Source organism: Sebastes fasciatus, chromosome 20 (assembly GCF_043250625.1).
Source record: "Sebastes fasciatus isolate fSebFas1 chromosome 20, fSebFas1.pri, whole genome shotgun sequence".
Lineage (NCBI taxonomy): Eukaryota > Metazoa > Chordata > Actinopteri > Perciformes > Sebastidae > Sebastes > Sebastes fasciatus.
The window spans coordinates 26,105,392-26,129,257 of NC_133814.1; the positions used below are offsets into that span (position 1 = coordinate 26,105,392).

Consider the following 23,866-nt stretch of genomic DNA (forward strand, 5'->3'; position numbering starts at 1 on the left):
CATCCTCCATAACATACAGTATCTCTGTGATAAAATAAACTGCACCAATCCTGTGTTAAACATTTATTTCCTCCCCATATAAAACTCTTCCCAGTGCTTACAGACAAGATCATTCTGCATTACAGTTACAGAAATAATGTAAACAATGCACATGAAGCCACTTCAACAACAACCGGCCAACAAGACTTTCAACGTTTAGCATATTCAGACTGACTGAAGCTGTGAAAAATAAAAGCTCTCTGACTGTACATCTAAAACAACAGTTGTTCCATATTAAAGTTAAAGTTTAAACTGACTGAACAAACAAGCAGTGTTGACATTGGAGACGTTGGAGAGTACAGATGTTATTCTCATGAGATATCAGGAAGTCTGCACATTGAGCCAAAGACTGACGCTTTGTCCAGGATATGTTTTATGGAGGACGGAACCTGCCAAAATAAAAAATAAATGAATAAATAGATAATTGACTTGATTACTGAATAAATAAATATCTCATTAAATTTAGCAAAAAATAATATAAAAAATAAATGTAGCCATTAATTATTTGATAAAATGTAATATATATTGATATTTATGTTTTAATTTGCTTCTTTATTTATTTATCTTTGTATTAATTCCCTTATTTATCTCCTCTTATGTTTTATTTATTTATGTATTTATTTTTATAAATTTTTAAATGTATTTATTTATTTTTGCATTTATTTTTTATTTATTTAATAATTGTTGCACTTCTCTTTATATTTGCTTTTAAATGTATGTATTTATTCATGCATTAATTGACAGCTCCCTTGTTTGCATAATGAGGCAGAAATGCATAAAGAAATGTGTAAAGAAAAGAATACAGAAATAAATAAGTTTCAGGAAATAAATAAGGAGCAAAATGCATAGGGAAAATCATGCAGAAATAAATACATAAATAAATGCATACATTTAAAAATGAATATGAAATAAATTGAAAAACCAATAAAATAATAATAATATAATAACCAAAAAAGTGCAAAAAATAAATAAATAACATTCAAAATTAATTTACAAAATACATGCGTAAATAAAAACAAATAAAAGGGAAAATTTAACAGAAGAGTAAATAAATAAGGGAATTAATACAAAGATAAATACAAAAAGAAGCAAAACAGAAATATAAATTTATGTCACATTTTATCAATTAATTAATGGCTACATTTATTTTCAATATTATTTTTGCTACATTTAATGACATATATATTTATTTATTGAATAATTTATTTATTTATTCATTTGTTTTTTATTTTGGCAGCTTCCGTCCTCCATAATGTTTTAAGTATGTCCTTTAACCGTAACAGGTTTCTGTATTTAATCCATTACATCTGATAGGATACTCTTATCCCTCTCTGCGGTGCTTTGTCTTTTCGTGACGCCTCCGGACACCTGATGAGCAGCCAGCAGGGCTGATTAGGAGCAGATTCAGGGGGCATGACCAGCTGTTTGAACAGGCACAAAGGACAGGTGGCAGGCAGTCAGGAGGACGTGTTGTCAGTGGGCTCTTTAATGTCCTCACACCTCAACTCTCTCCTCCTTCACCGCCTCCATTAAACTTTAATCAAAGCCTGCTCTTACATCTTAGCATCACATTACGGCCTTGACTGTTTATTCAGTCATCTCTCTGACCCCCACTGTCTGAACCAGTGTAAGGTCGCCGCCGCTACACGCTCTCTCACGCCCCCCCTCTGTTGTTGTCGGGCAGCGGGAGACATCTTCAAAGAAACAGTTTGCATGTACATCTGCGTACGGACTCTCAGAACTCAGTGTGGGACGACGAGCAGACTGACACGGGGACACAACGCGGTGTCTCTGACTGTTACAGTAAACACAGTGAGGACCGGCAGGCGGCTTACACTGGAAACTTTATACCTGAATGGGTGGTCAGAGGAGATGTATAGACGTTATATATTCTACTTGAGACTGATGATTGTAGATATGAAAGCTGCATTAAAGGAACAGTGTGTAGTGTTTCAGGAATCTGTTAGCAGAAATGGAATATAATATTCATATGTTTAATATCAGCCTCGTGTCACACTTGCAGAAAAGCTCAATGCCATGTGATTAACGTTGTGAAACGACTGGTTAGGTTTAGGCAACAACACGACTTGGTTGAGGTTAGAATAAAGATCATTGTTTGTGTTAAAATAATAACGTAACTGTAACAACTAGGGCTGTTGAAGTTAACGCGATAATAACGCAAATTTGTTTTAAGCTAGAGTGAAAATACTGGTATCATATGAAACTATAAAACCTAAAGAATTCATCGGTACCAACCATGTCATACTAACTTGCCGCGAATGGGGTTAAATAACGCTCCAAATTTGTGCTAAATTTTGATGAGGACAAACTGGCATGGCCATTTTCAAAGGTTTTATGCTAAATGCAGTACCTGTGAGGGTTTCTGCACAATATCTGTCATTGTTTTGTGTTGTTAATTGATTTACAATAATAAATATATACATACATTTGCATAAAGCAGCATATTTGTCCACTCCCATGTTGATAAGAGTGTAAAATACTCGACAAATCTCCCTCTAAGGTACATTTTGAACAGATAAAAAATGAACTACTAAAAATCAAAGTGACAGCTCACATTTCCCGAGGGGCATTAATTAAACATATACATATACAACAGATGGCTCTTACAAAAGTTAACATCATAAATGCAAATTAGCTGTTAGAAGTTTAAGTGCAGATTTTTCACAATACTGATACAACAAGTGAGTAAAATGTGTCATGAATTTGTGATGATGTTACATGAAGTTTCCCGTTGTAGCAAATGGAAATGTACTAGCTGACGTTTGTGCATGTGTTCGTACATGCATGAGAGTGTGTACCTTCTTGTGTGTGTGTGTTTGTGCAGGCCATCGGGCTAATGTGGTTTGTTTAGCCAGAGCTGAGGCCGTGTTGGTGATGTAGCGGAGGGTCTGTTTGAAGAGCAGGGTCTTCACTCCTTCAGCTTAAACAGCCAGCTTTCATTTAAAGGCTCCATCCAGTTGTATTTCATGAAAAATAAACAGACGGCCTCGGCAACTGGGTTTTTTGTGCCTGGGAGTGCGTTGCAGAGACCGAGTGCGATTTTGCTTTGCTCGATTGGCGATGCTCAGCAAGGCGGAGTGACTTTTGGGCCTTCAGCATCTTTACACTAGTGCAGAAATAGCAGCCAGTTCAAATAAAAACTCTTATTTCTCCCTCGTTGCTGCTTCCAGAGTGGATATCGTAGCAGGGTCATTAAAAAATGGAAGATTGAAGAAAACTGAATGCTTGTTAGGGATGTTAATAATTAACCAACATGAAGAATTTGAACCGATTAAATGGTTAAAATAAATATTAAAGATTAAATAAAAAGATGAGCAAAACTCAGAGGAGCAGCTCGCCACTTAAAGGAGAGTATCTCGTTAACAGCCCACCTTAGGAGAGTCTGAGCCGGTGTTGTGGCCAACGCCATGCAGGATTAACCACCTTCACTTTAATCAGCATGCGGCTGGCAAGACACAGGAGCTTGGCTCGGGTCTTGAGGAGTTGTAGCATTTATTTACTGACAAATAAACTGTATATACGCTGCAACAGCTACGTTCACAGCTATAACGCCACAGACAACCCCGCACTCACCGCCGCCATACACACACACGGTCTGTCGGACACTCGCTAACAGTACACCGTCGTCACCAAGCCAACAGGGAGAGCGCGGGTCGTTGATCCCAACTTTCGTAGTGGCCAAAAAGATTTTTTCCCATAGACTTACATTGGGAAAGATATGTCTGTAACTCAGCGGATCATTTTGTTTTAGGTGAATCAACTCCCCAGTACGAACACTCTAATAGTCTTTATTTAAAGCATAAGGTCCTAAAAGTTGTAAAATGCACTAATAGCCGAATCCAGAGTTATTTCCCTTCCTCTGTTCATGTGAATGAGACCCAGACCGAGGCTGGAGCGAGGGCTGGGAGGCGGAGTTAAAGGAAACGCTACTGCGCCTGCTCCATGGGCCCAATGGATGAGGAGGATCGCCGGAAGATCCGGATACTTTTCCAGTCGGAAGTCGAGCCATTTAGGCTTCATGCTCTGCTGAGCAACTCTCCTAGGACTGAACGGGGCCCCGCCTCCAACGCTGTATCCAGTTATTTTTATACATCCGTGGTCGTCACACACACGCTCTGTCTTCCGACCTGACACTCACTAACGTTACGATGAACAACTGAATGATGTGGTGGAGACTTACTGGGACAATTCACTCAGCATCATGGCTGCTACAGTAACTCTCCCAGTCTGGTGAACTGGGGACTCAGTCGTCTGTTGTGCTCAGACGCTGCAGGTGGTGATAAATGATGATTTAGCGTGTTTGTGCATTGGCTAATCGTTGCAGCTGGGCGGCTTGTTAGGCACTAAAACTACAGCACCGCTGCATGAAACGCACTAATCTTGTCGGTTAATAATCGGTTAACGAGGGTCGGCTAACTTAGCATCTCTACTTGACATGATAAAAGTGTGACTGGGTGGATGAATGGATCACACTCTGTATGCACATATTCATTTTTCTCTTCTGAGTCCTAATCATGGATCTAAATTAACGACAGAGAAAACAAACTTCTTCTTTCTCAAAACAATATAAAAATATGTTTCTCACATTGCTACCATGTATGGAAAAGAAACAAACCTACTATTCTGTCAAATTCTTCTGAAGAAAAATAAATAAGCTGTCGTCTTATCTGATTTAAATGGACAAACAGCTCCCGGTGACATGTTATAAATATGTGAGTTCATCTGAGGCCCGTTGAGAAAGCTCTAGGGCTGACTGGCAGCTGTCCACAGCGTAGCTGGAATGCAGTGTGCGTCTCCGGGGTCAGAAGTGCTCGGGGACCGTGGGATGATGGGTGGTTTGGATTAAGGAGGAGGGGTCACGGGGTCACGAGGGCTTTCTGGTCCTGCGAGGTGACAAGGGGGTGGAGTCCCGCGGCGAGCGCTTGTTGTTCCCACTGTACAGAGAGGAGATGGAGGCGTCGATGGGGGCCTGCGGGTGAGGCAGAGTGCGGCGAGGATACAGCGGGCCCCCCCTGAGCAGCAGGACGTCCCGCACGGCGCCGCGGAAAGGCTTACTGACGAAGCAGTAGAGGAAGAAGTTGACGGCCGTGTTGAGCATGGCCAGCATGTTGGACAGGTCGTAGGCCAGGTGGACTCGCCAGTCTCGGTGGACTGAGGACACGTAGAGGTGGTAGATGACCACCACAGTCCTGGGAGCCCACAGCACAGAGAACACGGACGTGATGGCTAGCAGCATCGCCGTGGTTTTCCCAAGTCGCCGAGGAGGCGCAGATTTGGGCCCGCGCTCCTCCTGGCAGCACTGCTGCCTCTGCCTCACCCTCAGCGTGTGGATTATCAAAGAGTTCAGCACTAAGAAGATGCTGCAGGGCAGGAAGTAGATGATGGTTACATGCGTCCATATGAGGACGGTGTCCAGGGCCGTGGGCGGGTGACTGTTCCTCCACATGTCCGACCACCAGAAGAACGGCACGCCCGATACGAGGGACAACGCCAGGACCGCCGCGATGATCTTCCTGGCCCGGGCCGGGTAGCTGATCTGGCGGTGGAGGAGGGGGTGACAGAGCGCCACATAGCGGTCCACGGTGAGGGGCACGGTGGACCAGATGGAGGCGTGGTTGGCGGCGAATTCGGCAGCGCTGACGGAGTGCAGCAGGAGCGCCGGGACGTCTCGGTGAAAAACCGCCGTCTCCAGCAGGAAGCCGACAAAGATGATGAAGAGCTGGGAGAGAATGTCTGAACCCGTCACCGCCAGAAGGTAGTAGTACAGAGCTTTCTTGGTGCGGCACGCGAGTCTGGACAACGCCACGGCGGTGAGGATGTTCACTGACAGAAACAAACAAAGAGAGATAGAGAGAAATAAGAAGAAGTAGAAAATTAGCAACATGTAACACTGAATGAAACGTCATGTTTTTAACACAAACAAAAAGGCTTCTTTAGGTTTAGGCAATAAAACTAAAACTTCTTTAAGTTTAAGTAACAAAACTACTACTTCTTTACGTTTAGGCAAAAATAAAACACAGTTACATACATACATGTACTTAAAAATATATATAAAAAATAAGTGCAAAAATAAATGAATAAATAAAAATAAATGCAAAAATGAATAAATACATTTAAAAATTAATAAAAAATAAATACATAAATAAATAAATAAAAGGGAAAATTGAACAGAAGAGTAAATAAATACTGGAAATAATACAAAGATAAATAAATAAAGAAGCAAATTAAAACAGAAATTTCAATTTATGTCACATTTTATCAATTAATTAATGGCTACATTTATTTTTATATTTTTCGCTAAATTTAATGACATTTATTTATTTATTTATTTTGGCAGGTTCCGTCCCCCATACATTTGGCTACAGTAGGCAGAAATCCTACCTTGTATTTGTAGGGGAAAATGCATTCAGCAGTATAAGTTACAAACCATTGATTTTATCTGTCTTCTTTACAGTATCTACAATCTGTTTTTTACATCTCGTCAACAGCAGGATATTTTCACTGTAACATCTGTAACATCAGGCACACAGCTGTTGACTTCTGGCCTTTCTATTTATTTTCCTTTGGGTAGAATCATGTGATGCATCTGAATGCTCTGGTGACACGTCTGCTAGTTTTAAACACCACTCTGTCTAAATCCCTGCTGGATCAATACCAAATCACCGCCATCGACGTGTAGACGCAGCACAGTGATGAGAAGAACGCCGAGGTGAACGCTGTCCATCACAAGTGACAGTTATTTCCACTTTGTGAGTTATTGAGGTGATAAATGCAGATAGATTCTAAAGACAGCTGGCTGGAGGGATCAATGGATGGATAAATACTAATAGACTAAAACAAACTGATTATTAGATGATTAGATAATTATAACCTGTGAAAAGAGCCATCAGCGTTTGGTCCTGTGCTTCAGCAGTGTTACTGGTCCATTACAGCGCTTTAATGTACCTCTAACTCACTTGTGTATTGATTTCTTCTGTCCTCTCCAGTTTCCACTTCTGTTATAAATAGATATCAATGCAAACTGACTGTGATTCAGTGCAAATGCAACTAATAACATCATGTAGCGCATCAGTTAATATTCTGACGTTCACCTAAATTACTAATTAATATATTGTACTCAAGTGTGGGATATGTTTTCTGGTTAGAGATATTGTTGTTGAGTTTTTCACATACAATAATATTTTATTAATTTTTGCACTTATTTTATATAAATTTTTAAATGTAAGTATTTATTAATTTATTTATTTATGTATGCACAATTTTCCCTTTGCATTTCACCCCTTACTTGTTTCTCCAAACTTATTTATTTCTGTTATTTCTGTTCTGTTATTTATTTATTTTATTATTTTTTCAATGAATGCATTTATTTTTGCATTTATTTATTTATATTTGTTTTTAAATGTATGTATTTATGCATTTTTTAATTATTTTTTTTCTGCATGATTTTCCCTTTGCATTTTACCCCTTATTTATTCCCCCAAAGTTATTTATGTCTGTATTATTTTCTTTATACATTTCTTTATGCATTCCTGCCTCATTATGCAAATTAGGGGGCAAATTATGTCACATTTTATCAATTAATTAATGGCTACATTTATTTTTAATATTATTTTTGCTACATTTAATGATATTTATTAATTTTGAGTTTATGAATTTTGAGTCATTTATGTATTAATTTATTTATTTTTTATTTTGTCAGATTCCATCCTCCATAAGCAGAAGTCCTAGTCTTGGAAATCTCTAAACTTTGGCACATTAAACCAAAACTATCTGTAGGGGTAGAGACCACTAGGTAGGAGAGAGTTGGGTGAATCAACCGTGCGCACAGTTCTCCCTACAGGACGTCATGACGGTGTACCTGGTACTCCCACACAGAGCAGAATACTGTAGTAGATGACAGGGATGAAGCCTAGGACACATTTGGACATCTGCAGCTCCTCAGGCTCCTGTTGGCCGGACGCTGTCACATTGGGCCGGTCGGTCATAACCTTGGTGCTTCCCCTGGGAAATAAGGTAGAGACAGAGAAATGTTTCTAAGACTCAGAGTCATTGTTTTAATTATAGATTATTATGCAATAATTATTATATATACACACATTTGCATAAAGCAGCATATTTGTCCACTCCCATGTTGATAAGAGTATTAAATACTTGACAAATCTCCCCTTAAGGTACATTTTGAACAGATAAAAAATGTGCGATTAATAGCGATTAACTATTTTAATCGATTGAGAGCCGTAGTCAAAACCTTTGCAGATGATGAGCCGCTTTATGTTGCTGCATGTTGTATTTCAATATGAGTGAGGTGAGCCTTGTTTGTTTTACAGAGCTGTTTTTCAGAGATAAACTGTGGCTTGGACTCAACTCAGTCAATTAAACTGCAGGTCCACAACAACAGATGGGCTGCCAGCGCTGACCCCGTCACCCTCCACCTTCCTCTCAGTCATTATCATCTTGTCTGCCCATCTAACCTTTTCACCTGGGATCCATCCATCCTGTTTTTCTCTGTCTGCCTACTCTCCTAATTTACTTCACTCATCCATGAGGCCGTATTTGGGCCGTGTTATCTCTCAAGCTTTCAGTGACAAACCATTTGTGGATGCTTAACCAACATAAACATCATTGTGGAGCCATCGTCACCCAATCTGTGAATCTGGCCTCGTGATGAGAGCTTCTGACAGTTGGTCATATTTAATCACCGCGATTGTAAAGGCTATTTATGTGCCAAAACCCTGCATGTGCCTCATAGGACTAGAGCATTTTATGACTCATGGCAGGAATGTGATCATAAAATTGAGAAATGTCTCCCTGCTTGGCTGCTTTAATTCACCTTAGCACAATAAACTAGCAGAACAACACGGATCGAAAAGCAATCCTCGAGATCAATGGTGTAATTCAGTTTGAGGTTGTGTAGACAGGGGAGAGGTCAGTATGATAGAAACTACATCATGTCTTTCTTTAAACAGAACTGAAATCATATTCTGAAAACTGTGGAGGACAGAACCTGCCAAAATCAAAAAATAAATGAATAAATATCCATCCATCCATCTTCAACCGCTTATCCGGGGTCGGGTCGCGGGGGCAACAGCTCCAGCAGGGGACCCCAAACTTCCCTTTCCCGGGCCACATTAACCAGCTCTGACTGGGGGATCCCGAGGCGTTCCCAGGCCAGAGTAGAGATATAATCTCTCCACCTAGTCCTGGGTCTTCCCCGTGGTCTCCTCCCAGCTGGTCGTGCCTGGAACACCTCCCAAGGGAGGCGCCCAGGAGGCATCCGTGCTAGATGCCCGAACCACCTCAACTGGCTCCTTTCGACGCAAAGGAGCAAGGACTCTACTCCGAGTCCCTCACGGATGACTGAGCTTCTTACCCTATCTCTAAGGGAGACGCCAGCCACCCTCCTGAGGAAACCCATTTCGGCCGCTTGCACCCGCGACCTCGTTCTTTCAGTCATGACCCAACCCTCATGACCATAGGTGAGAGTAGGAACGAAGATTGACCGGTAGATCGAGAGCTTTGCCTTCCGGCTCAGCTCTCTTTTCGTCACAACGGTGCGGTAAAGCGAATGCAATACCGCCCCTGCTGCTCCGATTCTCCGACCAATCTCACGTTCCATCGTCCCCTCACTCGCGAACAAGACCCCGAGATACTTAAACTCCTTCACTTGGGGTAAGGACTCATTCCCTACCCGGAGTAGGCAATCCATCGGTTTCCTGCTGAGAACCATGGCCTCAGATTTAGAGGTGCTGATTCTCATCCCGACTGCGTCACACTCGGCTGCGAACCGATCCAGTGAGTGCTGGAGGTCGCAGACCGATGATGCCAACAGGACCACATCATCTGCAAAAAGCAGCGATGAGATCCTCAGCACACCGATCTGCAAACCCTCCTCCACCCGACTACGCCTCGATATCCTGTCCATGAATATCACGAACAGGATTGGTGACAAAGCGCAGCCCTGGCGGAGGCCAACCCCCACCGGAAACGAGTCCGACTTACTGCCGAGGATCCGAACACAGCTCTCGCTTTGGGCGTACAGGGATTGGATGGCCCTGAGAAGTGCCCCCCTCACCCCATACTCCCGCAGCACCCCCCACAGTATCTCCCGGGGGACCCGGTCATATGCCTTCTCCAAGTCCACAAAACACATGTAGACTGGATGGGCATACTCCCAGGCCCCCTCCAGGATCCTTGCGAGAGTGAAGAGCTGGTCCGTTGTTCCACGGCCAGGACGGAATCCGCATTGTTCCTCTTCGATCTGAGGTTCGACTATCGGCCGAACCCTCCTTTCCAGCACCTTGGAGTAGACTTTACCAGGGAGGCTGAGCAGTGTGATACCCCTGTAATTGGCACACACTCTCTGGTCCCCCTTTTTGAAAAGGGGAACCACCACCCCGGTCTGCCACTCCTTAGGCACTGTCACCGACTTCCACGCGGTGTTGAAGAGACGTGTCATCCAAGACAGCCCCTCCCCACCCAGAGCCTTCAACATTTCTGGGCGGATCTCATCAACCCCCGGGGCTTTGCCACTGTGGAGTTGTTTGACTACCTCAGTGACTTCCACCAGGGTAATTGATGATGGTCCCCCATCAGCTTCCAGCTCTGCCTCTACCATAGAGGGCGTATTGGTCGGATTCAGAAGTTCCTCAAAGTGCTCCTTCCACCGCCCGATTACCTCCTCAGTTGAGGTCAACAGTGTCCCATCCTTACTGTACACAGCTTGGATGGTTCCCCGTTTCCCCCTCCTAAGGTGCCGGATGGTTTTCCAGAAGCACTTTGGTGCCGACCGAAAGTCCTTCTCCATGGCTGCTCCGAACTCCTCCCACACCCGCTGCTTTGCCTCCGTCACGGCAGTGGCTGCTGCTCTTCGGGCCCGTCGGTACCCTGCAACTGCCTCCGGAGACCTCCGAGATAACATATCCCGGAAGGCCTCCTTCTTCAGTCGGACGGCTTCCCTGACCACCGGTGTCCACCACGGTGTTCGAGGGTTGCCGCCCCTTGAGGCACCTAAGACCTTAAAACCACAGCTCACCGCCGCAGCTTCAGCAATGGAAGCTTTGAACATCGTCCACTCGGGTTCAATGCCCCCAACCTCCACAGGGATGCCAGAAAAGCTCCGCCGGAGGTGTGAGTTGAAGATCTCTCGGACAGGGGCCTCCTCCAGACGTTCCCAGTTCACCCTCACTACGCGTTTGGGCTTACCAGGTCTGTCCAGAGTCTTCCCCCACCCTCTGACCCAACTCACCACCAGATGGTGATCAGTTGACAGCTCCGCCCCTCTCTTTGTGTTTTGGACACTCGGGTGAATAAATATCTTTGCATTAATTCCCTTATTTATTTACTCATTTGTTTATTTTTACCTTTTATTTATTTATGTATTTTTATTTTTTTAATCATTAAATATATTTATTTATTTTTGCACTTTTTTTTTGACAGCCCCCTGACTTGCAAAATGAGGCAGAAATGCATAAAGAAATGTATAAAGAAAAGAATACAGAAATAAATAAGCGGTGAAATGCAAAGGGAGAATCATGCAGAAATAAATAAATAAATAATGCATAAACATATAAATAAATATGAACATTTAAAAATAAATATAAAATAAATAATAATTGCAAAAATATATAAAATATAAATTTAAAAAAATATTAATTTAAAATTATTAATAATAAATACATAAATAGATAAATAAATAAAAGGGAAAATGAAACATAAAAGTGAATAAATAAGGGAATTAATACAAAGATAAATAAAGAAGCAAATTAAAACAGAAATATCAATTTATGTCACATTTTATCAATTAATTACTGGCTACATTTATTTATATCATTATTTTTGCTACATTTAATGACATTTATTTATTCATTTATTTATCTATTTATTGAATTATTGATTTATGTTTTATTTTGGCAGGTTCCGTCCTCCATAGAAAACGGTGTGCGCTATACTTTTGTTTTGTGAATGATGGAGCAGTTAAGTGAGATCAGGAAGGATGATGCATTGTGGTCGTCTCATGTTGGAGTTGGCAGACAGGAGGGGGAGGTTTCATCTAACAACTTCTATAATTGGCTCATTGATTGACGTCACCAGTCGAAGGCACCTGAAGGTCTTCACTGTTGGTAAAAGATGTGAAATGCCTGGTCTTCAGATCAGAGGTCAAGGGACCCCTTTAGAAAATGGCCATGCCAGTTTTTCCTCGCCAAGATTTAGTGTAAGTTTGGAGCGTTATTTAACCTCCTTCAGGACAAGCTAGTATGACATGGTTGGTACCAATGGATTCATTAGATTTTATAGTTTCATATGATACCAGTATCTTCACTCTAGCTGAGACGCTAACATCTGTCCTTTCCATCCTTTCTGTGAATTAATCTGTTGATCTGGAGTATTTTTGTTGTATTAAGAAGTCTTTATCACACTACTCTCCATGCTCCTAGCGGTTTTGGCTCAAAGACGTAAATCCAGGCCATAAAAATGACACCTCTTTAGACTCTGGAAGAAATGTGAGCTCAGAGTTTGCAGCATGATGTGAATCAACAGGGTTTTGTTGTTTTTACTCAGATGCATTTAGGTTGCTTTGTTTGTCGATGAAACGTTCTCATATTTCACTCTTTGTTATGTAACGGCGTCCCACGTGCTGAGATAGGATGACTTATTCAGTATTAATAGGAGCTCAGCTCCCAGAGGAGGTGTAGTGTGTATGTAGATATACTGTACATTCATGTTTGACCTCCGAGAGGAACAATGTTTTATACAGTATTCTACCGTTCTTCTTTAGTCCAACACATTACCTCCCCTCACCAAACACAAGTTTATTCAATGTGCTATTAGTATACTTCTTTTAAACTTTAAAATAAGAGAGTATACTTTCAGTTTCAACTTAAAAAAAGTATACTTGGCTTATACTTGTACTTAATCGTTTGATCAAGATATACTTAAGAAAAGTATTTACAAGTATACTTGCAGTATAAAAAACTAGTAGTTTACTGAGAGTATACTTTAAAGTGTACTTTCATAAACTATAAAGTGGGATACCAGTATAAAACGAGTAAACTCAGTACAATACTTACTTTTAAAGTATACTTTTATAACTAAAAAGTGGGCCTATTTAGTCCCATCAAGTATTGAAGTAGTACACTAGTATAAAACTGGTAAACTATCTGTATACTTATAGTATTGTTGCAGTACAAAATAAGAAGATAGTTAAGTACTCAAAGTTTACTTAAAAGTATATTTTTATAAACTAAAAAGTGGGCCAATTTAGTCCCAAGAAGTATTAAAGCAGTATGCTTATAAGTATACTACTGGTACATTGATATTAGTATACTTACTACATAAAGTATACATGGGAAATATATACTTGAACTTTACTGAAGTATACTTCATAACACAAACTTGAAGTATTAGGGTAGGCCTGCTGTGTGGAGGTTTGGGGAAATACATACAAAACAATCACAAATCCAATTGTTATGCTTCAGAAGAGAGCTGTGAGAATATAAAACTGCACAATTAAAGGGACTGTTTGTAACTTCTTACACATATAAATCTTTGCGGGTCGGTGTCCCATGTGCGCTCGCGTGTGGCTACGCTGTTCAGATTCAGACTCCAACACAAACTACACGGAAGCACCCAAACCGCAAAGTTGTATCTAGTGAAGCCCGTCTGTTAAACAGTGTTGGCCGCGGTCGGAGGACCGTAGCTTTGGTCTCCAGGACCGGAGTCTCTGCTGTACTCTGCTCCTCTGCTCCTCTGCCTGCTTGCCTTCACTCACACACCACGCTCCTTCTCGCTCTTTCGCTCCACCTCTCATGTGCATGTGTGCACACTCCACACTCCACACTGCAGAAGAGTTAGTTTAGCTCTGAGATTATCTAGTGATAGTGGACGTTTGTGCAGAAATAACTGCTGCAGCTCCTCCAGACCAACAGAGGTTTCCCGTGTCTTGTGAAGTGACGGGGCTCTGCAGAGAGAAACGTTATCGTCTCCGACCAAAACTCCGGTGTCTCCCCCGTTCCCTCCGGCCACGGTCGGGAGGCTGAAGCAGGAAAAGCCAACACTAGGATCAGCATTGATTCATGGAGAGACCTTCGTCTGGTCAGCTAACATTACTGCCAAGCAGCTGAAATATAGAGTGATCTTGTGCTTTCAGCTGACGTGTGTCGCCTCACTGTTTTGACCGATGCTCGTTCTATAGAGAGCGATGTAGAGCGAGCATAAGCGCGAGCAACAGGACGCTGACTTTCGTTGACTTAACGGCCACAGGTGTCGCTGTTAACAAGACATTTCTGATTCTTACAAACAGTCCCTTTAATTTGTAAAGTCAAAAATAAGTTGCTTCCAGACTGGATCCAAAAGTATGAAAATATAAAAAAATATGTTGTTGAAAGTCGTGCTGAGCGTAACGAGATAAAAAAGGTAAATTTGTGTCTATGTACACTAATAAAAATATTAAATTTCGTGACTATTTCACAAACTGCTGTGAGACTGTGTTGGTTCTTACTTCTGCAGAAAGTGAATAAGCTGCAAGGATAAAAAAAAAAGGGAAATCAATATAAAAGCACAGTCTGAAGCGAACTAAAATGACCTTCGAACAGCACTGCTGCATACATTAGTTCTAGAAACAGAGTAAATGGCTCCTGCAACGGGTGACAGCGCTGCCTCTGTCAGACACCCGATCTCCTCTCCAGCCTCATCTCAGAGAGATGAGCGTTATGAATGAGAAGGTTGTGAGGTCGCCAGCGAAACACGGCTCAAGGGAGCAGTGATTACGCTGACCGATCAATATCCCTGCAGCCACTTCTTTAATCCTGCAAGTGCAAATGAAATCTTGGAAGCTTGCAGAGCTCTCGTGTCTCCTCTACTAACTCTTCATCACACTTTATTTCTCAGGGAAGTTTCAGACTAATCATCGTGTCCGGTCCCTCGGGTGCTACAGACTCGAGGTGAGAATGGATTTGTTCTCACTTCAGAGGTGTTTGATTTAAGACTCTTGCCATCCTCGTGCACGGGGGAAATGAGGTATATTGACGTGACAACGGGCTGATCATACAGCATCCTCTGAGGAATCTCCCCCTAAATAAACCTCCGCTGAGCAACCAGTCTGTGGAGATCGGAGGCATGTTTCTGATTAAGACTCTTCCCAGGGTCGAGATGCAGCTGTGGGGGGGCTGTAGGACGTGGCCCTGCAGGGGGGCTCAGTGCCCAGGAAGCTGAGCTGAACTTGATCTATGCTCCACTGAGTCCTCTTAATAATTCATCAACAGACTGTGCACCTGAAACAACAGCGCTATGGGAGATAAAGCCTTCTGCCAGCATAACTGTGCAGCCAACATATCACTGTTTCACAAGGTGGATGCTTCTTGGACTTTATCATGAAAGAGAGATCAGGTTTTATCTCAGAGGCTGGAGGAACGATGTGTAGCATTTAGTGCTTTCATTAGCTAATGAGACGTTTATATCTACATAGAGAGCGGGTCCTCGTCACGGAGCCGGCCGCCATGTTTCTACAGTAGCCCAGAACGGACAAACCAAACTCTGGCTCTAGATCAGTGATCTCATGAGAGAAACAAGCAACCAGGTCTATAGAAACAATCCCACAAGAAGCAACTCTCCCCCCAAAAACAAACCCAAAATAAGCCACCTTTCTTACCACAATATGAGAGAGAGAGAGAGGCGGCCACTTCATCACTTCATATATATGTATGAATTTATTTTGGATTGCATTTTTGCATACATTTTTAGCTTGTAACTTTAAATTTTTCTTGTCAACTAAACTTAAAGAAGTTGAACATTTAGTTTAGTTTTTGCATTTTATTTTATTTTTGTTTTTTTTGCAAATCAGCATCGGCATGATGTGCCCGTATATCACACTTACAAAAACAGCAAACTGCCTTTGAATCGTCCCCCAACTTGAGGGCGAATCCAATCTTTAAGTTCCACTCTCTTTTTCCCAGTCCTTGTTGGGAGAGGCGGAGGGATCTGGGTTGTGTACGGATCCTGCAACAGGACAAACTAGACCCGTATAGAAGAGAGAGAGACAGGAGCCCAAATAAGCAACTACACTTTAGAAACAAGGCCAAAAAAACGCAACCCGCAACTACCAATACTTGTGAGCGACTTTCCAGGAAAACAATCCCAAAGTCGCTTATAATAAGTAAACTCTGGTCTAGATAGGGACATTAGCGTTTTCATGTTTTCACGTCGGCCAACGTAGTTCATGCTTCATGTTTGGCACCTGGGAGAAGTTTCCATTGTTTGCCATCTGCAACCTGACCGCTAGATACCACCAGGACGTGGCTCCTTTTGATGGAAAGTCGATGGCTGACAGTAAAACACTAGTATATATCTCCTTTATTTTATCAGGTAAAAACTCATTGACCTATAGTGTCACTTTCTCAATCCTTTAGAATGGACTTAAAGTCCCCCGTACAGTAGTAACCAGCTCTGACAGTTTCCGGTCCTTCTGTACATTATTCCAGCGTATTTAAAAGCTTCTGTTCCAACCTTTGGGACCAACATCTGTAGAACATTGTGAGAGCGCAGGCTATATTGATTTTGGTACAGTATGTACACAGATACGAAGGAACCAGTCCAAGGGGCGATTTATATATAAGAGCCAACCAATGTGAAAGTCTGCAGACATACAGAGATGCAGCAGCATACAGATTACCACAGCCAGTAATAAACCACAATGGTAACCAGTATCCAGCTTCTTTAGGCGCTGGTCAGGTGAGTTCATATAGAGCAGATCACCGTAATCCAATAAATGTAAAATAAAGAAATCAAATGTTTCCTCACCTGGAGGAAGAAACAGGATTTGTTTCTAAAGAAGAAACCCCAGTTTAAGTTTCAGCTTGGAAACCAGGTTTTCAATGTGTGATTTGAAGGACAAGTTCTGATCAGTAATGATACCTAAATACTTAAATGTTGGGACCATTTCAATATCAAACCCCTTGAGCAGAATCTGGCCTCAGAGAGACTTCCTCATCTTGCAGATGGTGACGTTCAAAGTTCATCCATGAGACCAAAATCCTGACCTGTGATCAGCGTTGTTAGGGAGACGAAACCCAGAAGAGTATTTTGGCAGGCTAATATGAAGACAAATGTCTCTTTCTTAGGGGGTGAAATAAGAAAACACTTCATGTATATTTTGTTAACATAAAAGATGAGTTCAAGATGATGTGAATTATGAAACAATTGGAAGTGAGACAGTCCAGACTCACTCCCTGCTTCCCTAAATAACTTTTATAATAAGACTGTACCTTGCACCAACATCTGATGTCGATGATGCATAACAGCGCTGATTGCACAAGAAACAGAAACATTTCATCCTTTTACAACAGAGCAGCTGAGACACTCACTCATAAACAGAGTTCTTTCTCTTCAGGCTTTGTTTTTCCCTTGTATGGTCAGTGTGCAGTCTTACCTTCACATCCAGTTCTCACAGCGACTCTCCACCTGGTTTACAGCCGGTCCTCTGCTCTGTCGGTCCCCCCCAGATGCTCCTACAGAGTCCCCGACATCGCTGCTGGACACCCACTGAGGAGATGTGGAGGAGGACAGTGAAGGGGAGGAAGAGGAGGAGGAGGAGGAGGAGGAGAAGTGGAGTCCAGGCAGCCAGTTCATCACTGCAGCGAGTGAGCAGAGCGAGAGGGGAGAAATGAGGCAGAGGGGAGTGACAGTGTGGGGAGGGGAGAGAGGGAGGGATGGATCTGAGGATGGAAAGAGGTGAATGAGGGAGGAAAGAAATAGAAAGCGAGTGAAGAGAGGAATACAGGAAAAAACTGAAGGAAAGCTATAATGAGGTGATAAAAGAGACAACATAAATATACACAAAATCTAAAATCCATACTATACTGTATACACTAACTAGGGCTGTCAAAGTTAAAGCAATAATAACGACAGATTAGTTTTAACGCCACTAATTTCTTTAACGCAACTTGTGATTTTTAGGTTGTAGCGGCTCAGTTTTAAAGCTAGAGTGAAGATCCTGACTAGCTTGTCATGAAGGAGGTTAAATAACGCTCCAAAGTTACGCTAAATCTTTGATGAGGAAAAACTGTCATGGCTATTTTCAAAGGGGTCCCTTGACCTCTGACCTCCGGATATGTGAATGTGTCCAAAAAAAAATCCGAAAAAAGTCAGAAAAATGTCCAAATGAAGTCTGAAAAATGTAAAAAAAAAAAAAAAAAAAAATCCGAAAAATGATTAAAAATTTCCGTAAAAAATCCCCAAAAAGCCTGAAAATTGTCTGAAAATGTCCAAACAAATATCCGAAAAAAAACTGAAAAAGTCCCAGAAAAGTCTGAAAAATGTAAAAGAAAAAGAAGATTAAAAACAGTCCAAAAAATGTTTTAAAATGTCCAAAAAAAGTCTGAAAAATACCAGCTTCTCATGAAGGACGTTAAATAACTAACGCTAAATTTTGACGATGAAAAACTGTCATGTCCATTTTCAAAGGGGTCCCTTGACCTCTGACCTCCAGATATGTGAATGTAAATGGGTTCTATGGGTACCCACGAGTCTCCCCTTTACAGACATGCCCACTTTATGTGCTTTATGTACGTACGTTATATTTCACTTACTTTACTAACTATCCTTTACAATCAGCTGATAGTTTGCGTCCTGTGCTTATCACGTCCAGGCACATTTGCACTATGAAAACGTAGTCAGCCCAACCATGTTGTTTTTTCCTAAACCTAACTAAGTGGTTTTATTACCTAAACCTCAGAAAGTGTTTTTGTTTAATTCACAACATTAACCACGTGTTTACTTCCACCGTAAAGTGACGCCGAGGGGTCTGACAAAGTCTGACCAACTTTTTGTCCCCAAATAGAAGGTGTGTCCCCATAATGTGCTGTGTGAACTGATGTCCCCACAACGTCATCAGTACAAACACACACACACACACACACACACCCAGCAGCTTCCTAATTCCATGCATGTATTCTTAACAGCAGTTCAAACTAACACAATTACAAGCCAGAGAGTCACTGAGCTCCGTGGACGTGGGAGCCCAGTTGTTGTTTCGTACAAGACGAATGTCTCCTTAATTTAGCTAAACCCTCCGATAGATCACGTCTCACGACTGCAGATCGTTGATGATAGCGAAGCTCCAAAGCAAACACAGGAGAAGAACTAATTCATCCATCAGTTCGGTCTGTTAACAAACCAAACCTCAGGCTGACTCGCTGTTGGCTTCGTGCACCCTGCAGCTGCATATCATTTCATGTGTTTATTTGAGATACAGATACACCTCTGACTCTACACTGCAGCGGGGGTCAGTCAGGCAAATAACGAACCTCGGCAGCCAACGATCATGCAAAGACATGACTCTCCATCGATCAGAGCTGTTAGATTAGAGGCAGATGATGAAGAGGGAATAACTAAGGATGACCCTGGACATGAGTGGTTAACTTTAATCGATTCTGCTTCATAATTGTGATGTTGATATTCATCACCGTGGTCAACAGAAATCAAATCTTCCTTTTATGGATGCAAGTCACCTCAGAAAACCCAGAGTGTGTCACTGAGGCCGTAGCATACAGATATATTATAGAGCCTTCTCTTGCAAGTCAGTTGTTATACCTTTATCAGCCTTATTATTTACATTACTGATGGTGTTTACATGCTACATGCTGCTGAACGTTTCAGCCATGTCTCCTAATAATTACATTCCCATACAACAAAACTGCGTTGTGAATTACGCAGCCCAGTCGCACAGCAGTTTGTGAAATAGTCACGAAATTTAACGTATTGATTCGTGTACATAGACACGAATTTCAATTTTTTTTCATGACGGTCAGCACGATAAGAATTTGTGTGTAATCCACGTCATCGTGAACCGGGAAGTATAGAGAGCGGCGTGGGGAGGAGGTCGGACTTTCTCCAAGGAGACCGGCGTTCATGTCCCGTGTGAAACCAGAAGTCAAAGTTCAGATTTATTTGTCACGTAACTTCACGTAACTAGGGCAGTCAAAGTTAACGTGATAATAACGCGTTAACGCAAATTTGTTTTGACACTGCTAATTTCTACTAAAAGCCACCGTGAAGATACTGGTATCATGTGAAACTAGAAAACCTAATGAATCCATTGGTACCAACCATGTCATAGTAGCTTGTCGTGAAGGAGGTTAAATAACGCTCCAAACTTGCGCTAAATTTTGGCGAGGAAAAACAGTCATGTCCATTTTCAAAGGGGTCCCTTGACCTCTGACCTCCAGATGTGTGAATGTAAATGGGTTCTATGGGTACCCACGAGTCTCCCCTTTACAGACATGCCCACTTTATGATAATCACATGCAGTTTGGGGCAAGTCATAGTCAAGTCAGCACACTGACACACTGACAGCTGTTGTTGCCTGTTGGGCTGCAGTTTGCCATGTTATGATTGGAGCATATTGTTTTATGCTAAATGCAGTACCTGTGAGGGTTTCTGGATCAATATCTGTCATTGATTTGTGTTGTTAATTGATTTCCAATAATAAATATATACATACATTTGCATAAAGCAGCATATTTGCCCACTCCCATGTTGATAAGAGTATTAAATACTTGATAAATCTCCCTTTAAGGTACATTTTGAACAGATAAAAGATGTGATTAATTGTGATTAACTATGGACAATCATGCGATTAATCGCAATTAAATATCGTAATTGATAGACTTAGTCCGTAGCTTAATAACGTAACAAACGTAGTAATTTTAAGCCAAACCATGATGTTTTTTTTACTAAACCTAGCCAAGCAGTTTTGTTGTGTTTTTGTTTTACGTTAACACTAACCACGTGTTTAAAACTGTTTAAAACTGTTTGAAACCGCGACCGTAATCTGGGAGAAAACACGTTTTAGTTTGGTTGTATGGGAACGTAATTCTGTAGGAGACAGGGTTGAAAAGATTACATGCTTCTTTGCAGGTTTATGTATCCTGAGATCTTCTTGAAATTCGCCCAAAATGGAAATAACATCCCCTCAAATGTTTACTATTCTTGAGTAAATGCACTTAGTTGCTTCCCGCCTCTGATTATATAATCAGGATTTACACCTGGAGGTTGTAATCAAATATATAATGACCATCTCATGGAGCCAATTTCACGCCTGCAGAGTCTATTGGCTGCTCAGATTTATAGTCCGTTTCTGTCTGCCTACGTTCAGCTCGTCCCTCACAAACAGCTGCCACTGAAAAACAAACCTTCCTCTGCAGCTGGAGAGCTGAAAGAAGAGAAAGGAAGAGCTAATGGAGCTGCTGCAGTGAGATAAACGGATGCTGAGGCAGGTCACCTCAGTCTGGACGCCTGCCATAACCTCAGCTCTCCAAACTGCCCCTCTGTGAAGCTTTCAGGCAATAAGAGTCTCAGCGACCGTAACATGAGCAGCTCTCCAGACAAACCCTGTCATTATATCTCTGCTCAGACACACACTCATCAGGACGTCATGCTCCGTCTGTCTGAAAAACCTCTCAATCTTTATTTTTGATTCATGCTTTTGATTAAAGAAGGAGGGATGTTTTATATGGAGGACGGAACCTGCCAAAATAAAAAAATAATGAATAAATAAATAAATGACTTTAATGTAACAAAAACAATATTAAAAATAAATGTAGCCAAGGATTAATTGATAAAATGTGACATAAATGTATATTTCTGTTTGAATTTGCTTATTTATTAATCTATCTTTGTATTAATTCCCTTATTTATTTACTCTTCTGTTTAATTTTCCCTTTTATTTATTTATGTATTTATTTTTTATACATTTTTAAATGTATTTATTTATTTTTGCATTTATTTTTTATTTATACATTCATTTTTGTATTTATATTTTATTTATTTATTTATTTTTACATTTATTTTTGTATTTATATTTTATGGAGGTATTTATTTTTGTACTTTTAAAAAATTTGTATTTATGTATTTATGTATTTATTTATTTATTTATTTATTTATTCATTTATTTATGATTTTCCTTTGCATTTTACCTCTTATTTATTCCCCCAATCTTATTTATTTCTGTATTCTTTTCTTTTAACTTCTCTTTATGAGGGGGCTTTCAATAAATGCATGGATACATAAATAAATACATACACTTAAAAATAAATATAAAAGAATAACTGCAAAAATAAATAAATAAAAAATAAATGAATAAACCTAAAAATGAATAAAAATAAATACATAAATATATAAAATATATAAAAATTAAAGAGAAGAATAAATAAATAAGGGAATTAATACTAAGATAAATAAATAAAGAAGCAAATTAAAACAGAAATATCAATTTATGTCACATTTTATTAATTAATTAATAGTTACATTTATTTTTAATTCTGTTAATATTAATATTATTGCAGGTATCATATGTTTGTATCTGTAATGAGGCCAATGTGAATAATGTTGTATCCTGACTGCTGATGAGGTGCAGCTAGTCTGCCCTCTAGTGGTGATGATATGTGAATACATCTGGTAGTATCTCAGGCAGATGTTGGTGAACACTTTGACTGCAGCTTCAGGTACTGCATTTAGCATAAAACAATATGCTCAGATCATAACATGGCAAACTGCAGCCCAACAGGCAACAACAGCTGTCAGTGTGTCAGTGTGCTGACTCGACTATGACTTGCCCCAAACTGCATGTGATTAAGAAATTAGTCGTCATGTGCAAAAACAAAGTGGTTTGAAATGTAATATTTTATGTTTTTCATGCTAAACTTGAAGTTAATGGTGTTAACTCTCTACAGAGAGACAAAAAGGGACCAAACATGTTATATGTGCACATTGAAGGCCACCGTATGACTGACTGACCTGTTGGCTCACATCCAGACACAGATATCCTTTCTATCCACAGTCAGACCGGGATAGAAGAACTCACCATCGACTCTGACACACATATGATCCGTGCTCACAGGCCGGGGTCAACAACGCTGACAAGGCACCACAACAACAGATCATCATCGTAAACCTCACAGATATCAGCTGTACAGTCCCTCACTGACTTTCTCCTTGAACAGAGTTTGAGTTTTGCTGGATGGATTGTACATATTTTTAAAAACAAAGTGATGATGATTTCAGTCAGAATCATTAAAGGAGGTATTGATTGTATAACTTACTCCCCCCTAATGAAGCGTGCTGTAGCCTGAAGCTGTGAATAAATTGCTTGTGTTGCTGTGTCACGCACATCATGGACTGAACTGGGTGAACACACTGACACACATAACCGCACTACGGCCTACATTTTTAATACTGGTAGTTCATGATCCAGCTTCAGTGTTTGCAGATATCCCAGATCATCACAGCTGAAAGGGTTGAAATAAAACCTGTGATACAGATCAGTCCTCACCTGCAGACCTTCACAGGGCCGGCTTAATGCGTAGCACATACTGTATAGATCAGAGGTCAGCGACCTCCTGTGGCTCCCTGTGGATTTATAAAAATGGAAATGAAAAACTGTTTTTTGCTTACATTTTAATTTTTATTTTTCATGTTGTAGGTCTATGGTACGACGGTACGACAGAGTATTAGAGCCACATTGAGGAAAATAAAATAAATCGGAGATTTACAGAATAAAGTCATAATATTACAAGAAAAAAAGTCGTAGTATTATGAGAATAAAGTCATAATATTATAAAGTAGTAATTTTTTTCCTCGTAAAGTTATGACTCTATTCTTGTAATATTACGACTTTTTTTCTCGTAAAGTTCTGACTTTATTCTGTAAATCTCAGATGTTTTTTTCCCTCAATGTGGCCCTAATACTCCGTCGTACATTGTCTCTTTGGCCCTCACTGGATTAGATTTATATTCTATATACTTAGACTATAAAC

General features: G+C 40.8%; 1 protein-coding gene and 1 long non-coding RNA gene across 2 annotated transcripts in view; one reads left to right on the forward strand and one right to left on the reverse strand.

Moving 5' to 3' along the window:
- The window catches only part of LOC141758955 (uncharacterized), a 64,355-nt gene continuing 40,489 nt past the window's right edge, over positions 1-23,866 (forward strand). The window contains exon 1 of the long non-coding RNA XR_012591992.1: positions 1-854. This is a non-coding gene — a long non-coding RNA (uncharacterized LOC141758955). The remainder of the gene's footprint in view (positions 855-23,866) is intronic.
- Positions 4,294-17,707, reverse strand: gpr142 (G protein-coupled receptor 142). The gene is made up of 3 exons (XM_074620794.1): positions 17,483-17,707; positions 7,919-8,061; positions 4,294-5,883 (listed from the first exon to the last, which is right to left on the reverse strand). Exons 2-3 carry the CDS (start codon positions 8,043-8,045, stop codon positions 4,925-4,927), a joined length of 1,086 nt encoding a protein of 361 aa, XP_074476895.1. The 5' UTR covers positions 8,046-8,061; positions 17,483-17,707; the 3' UTR covers positions 4,294-4,924.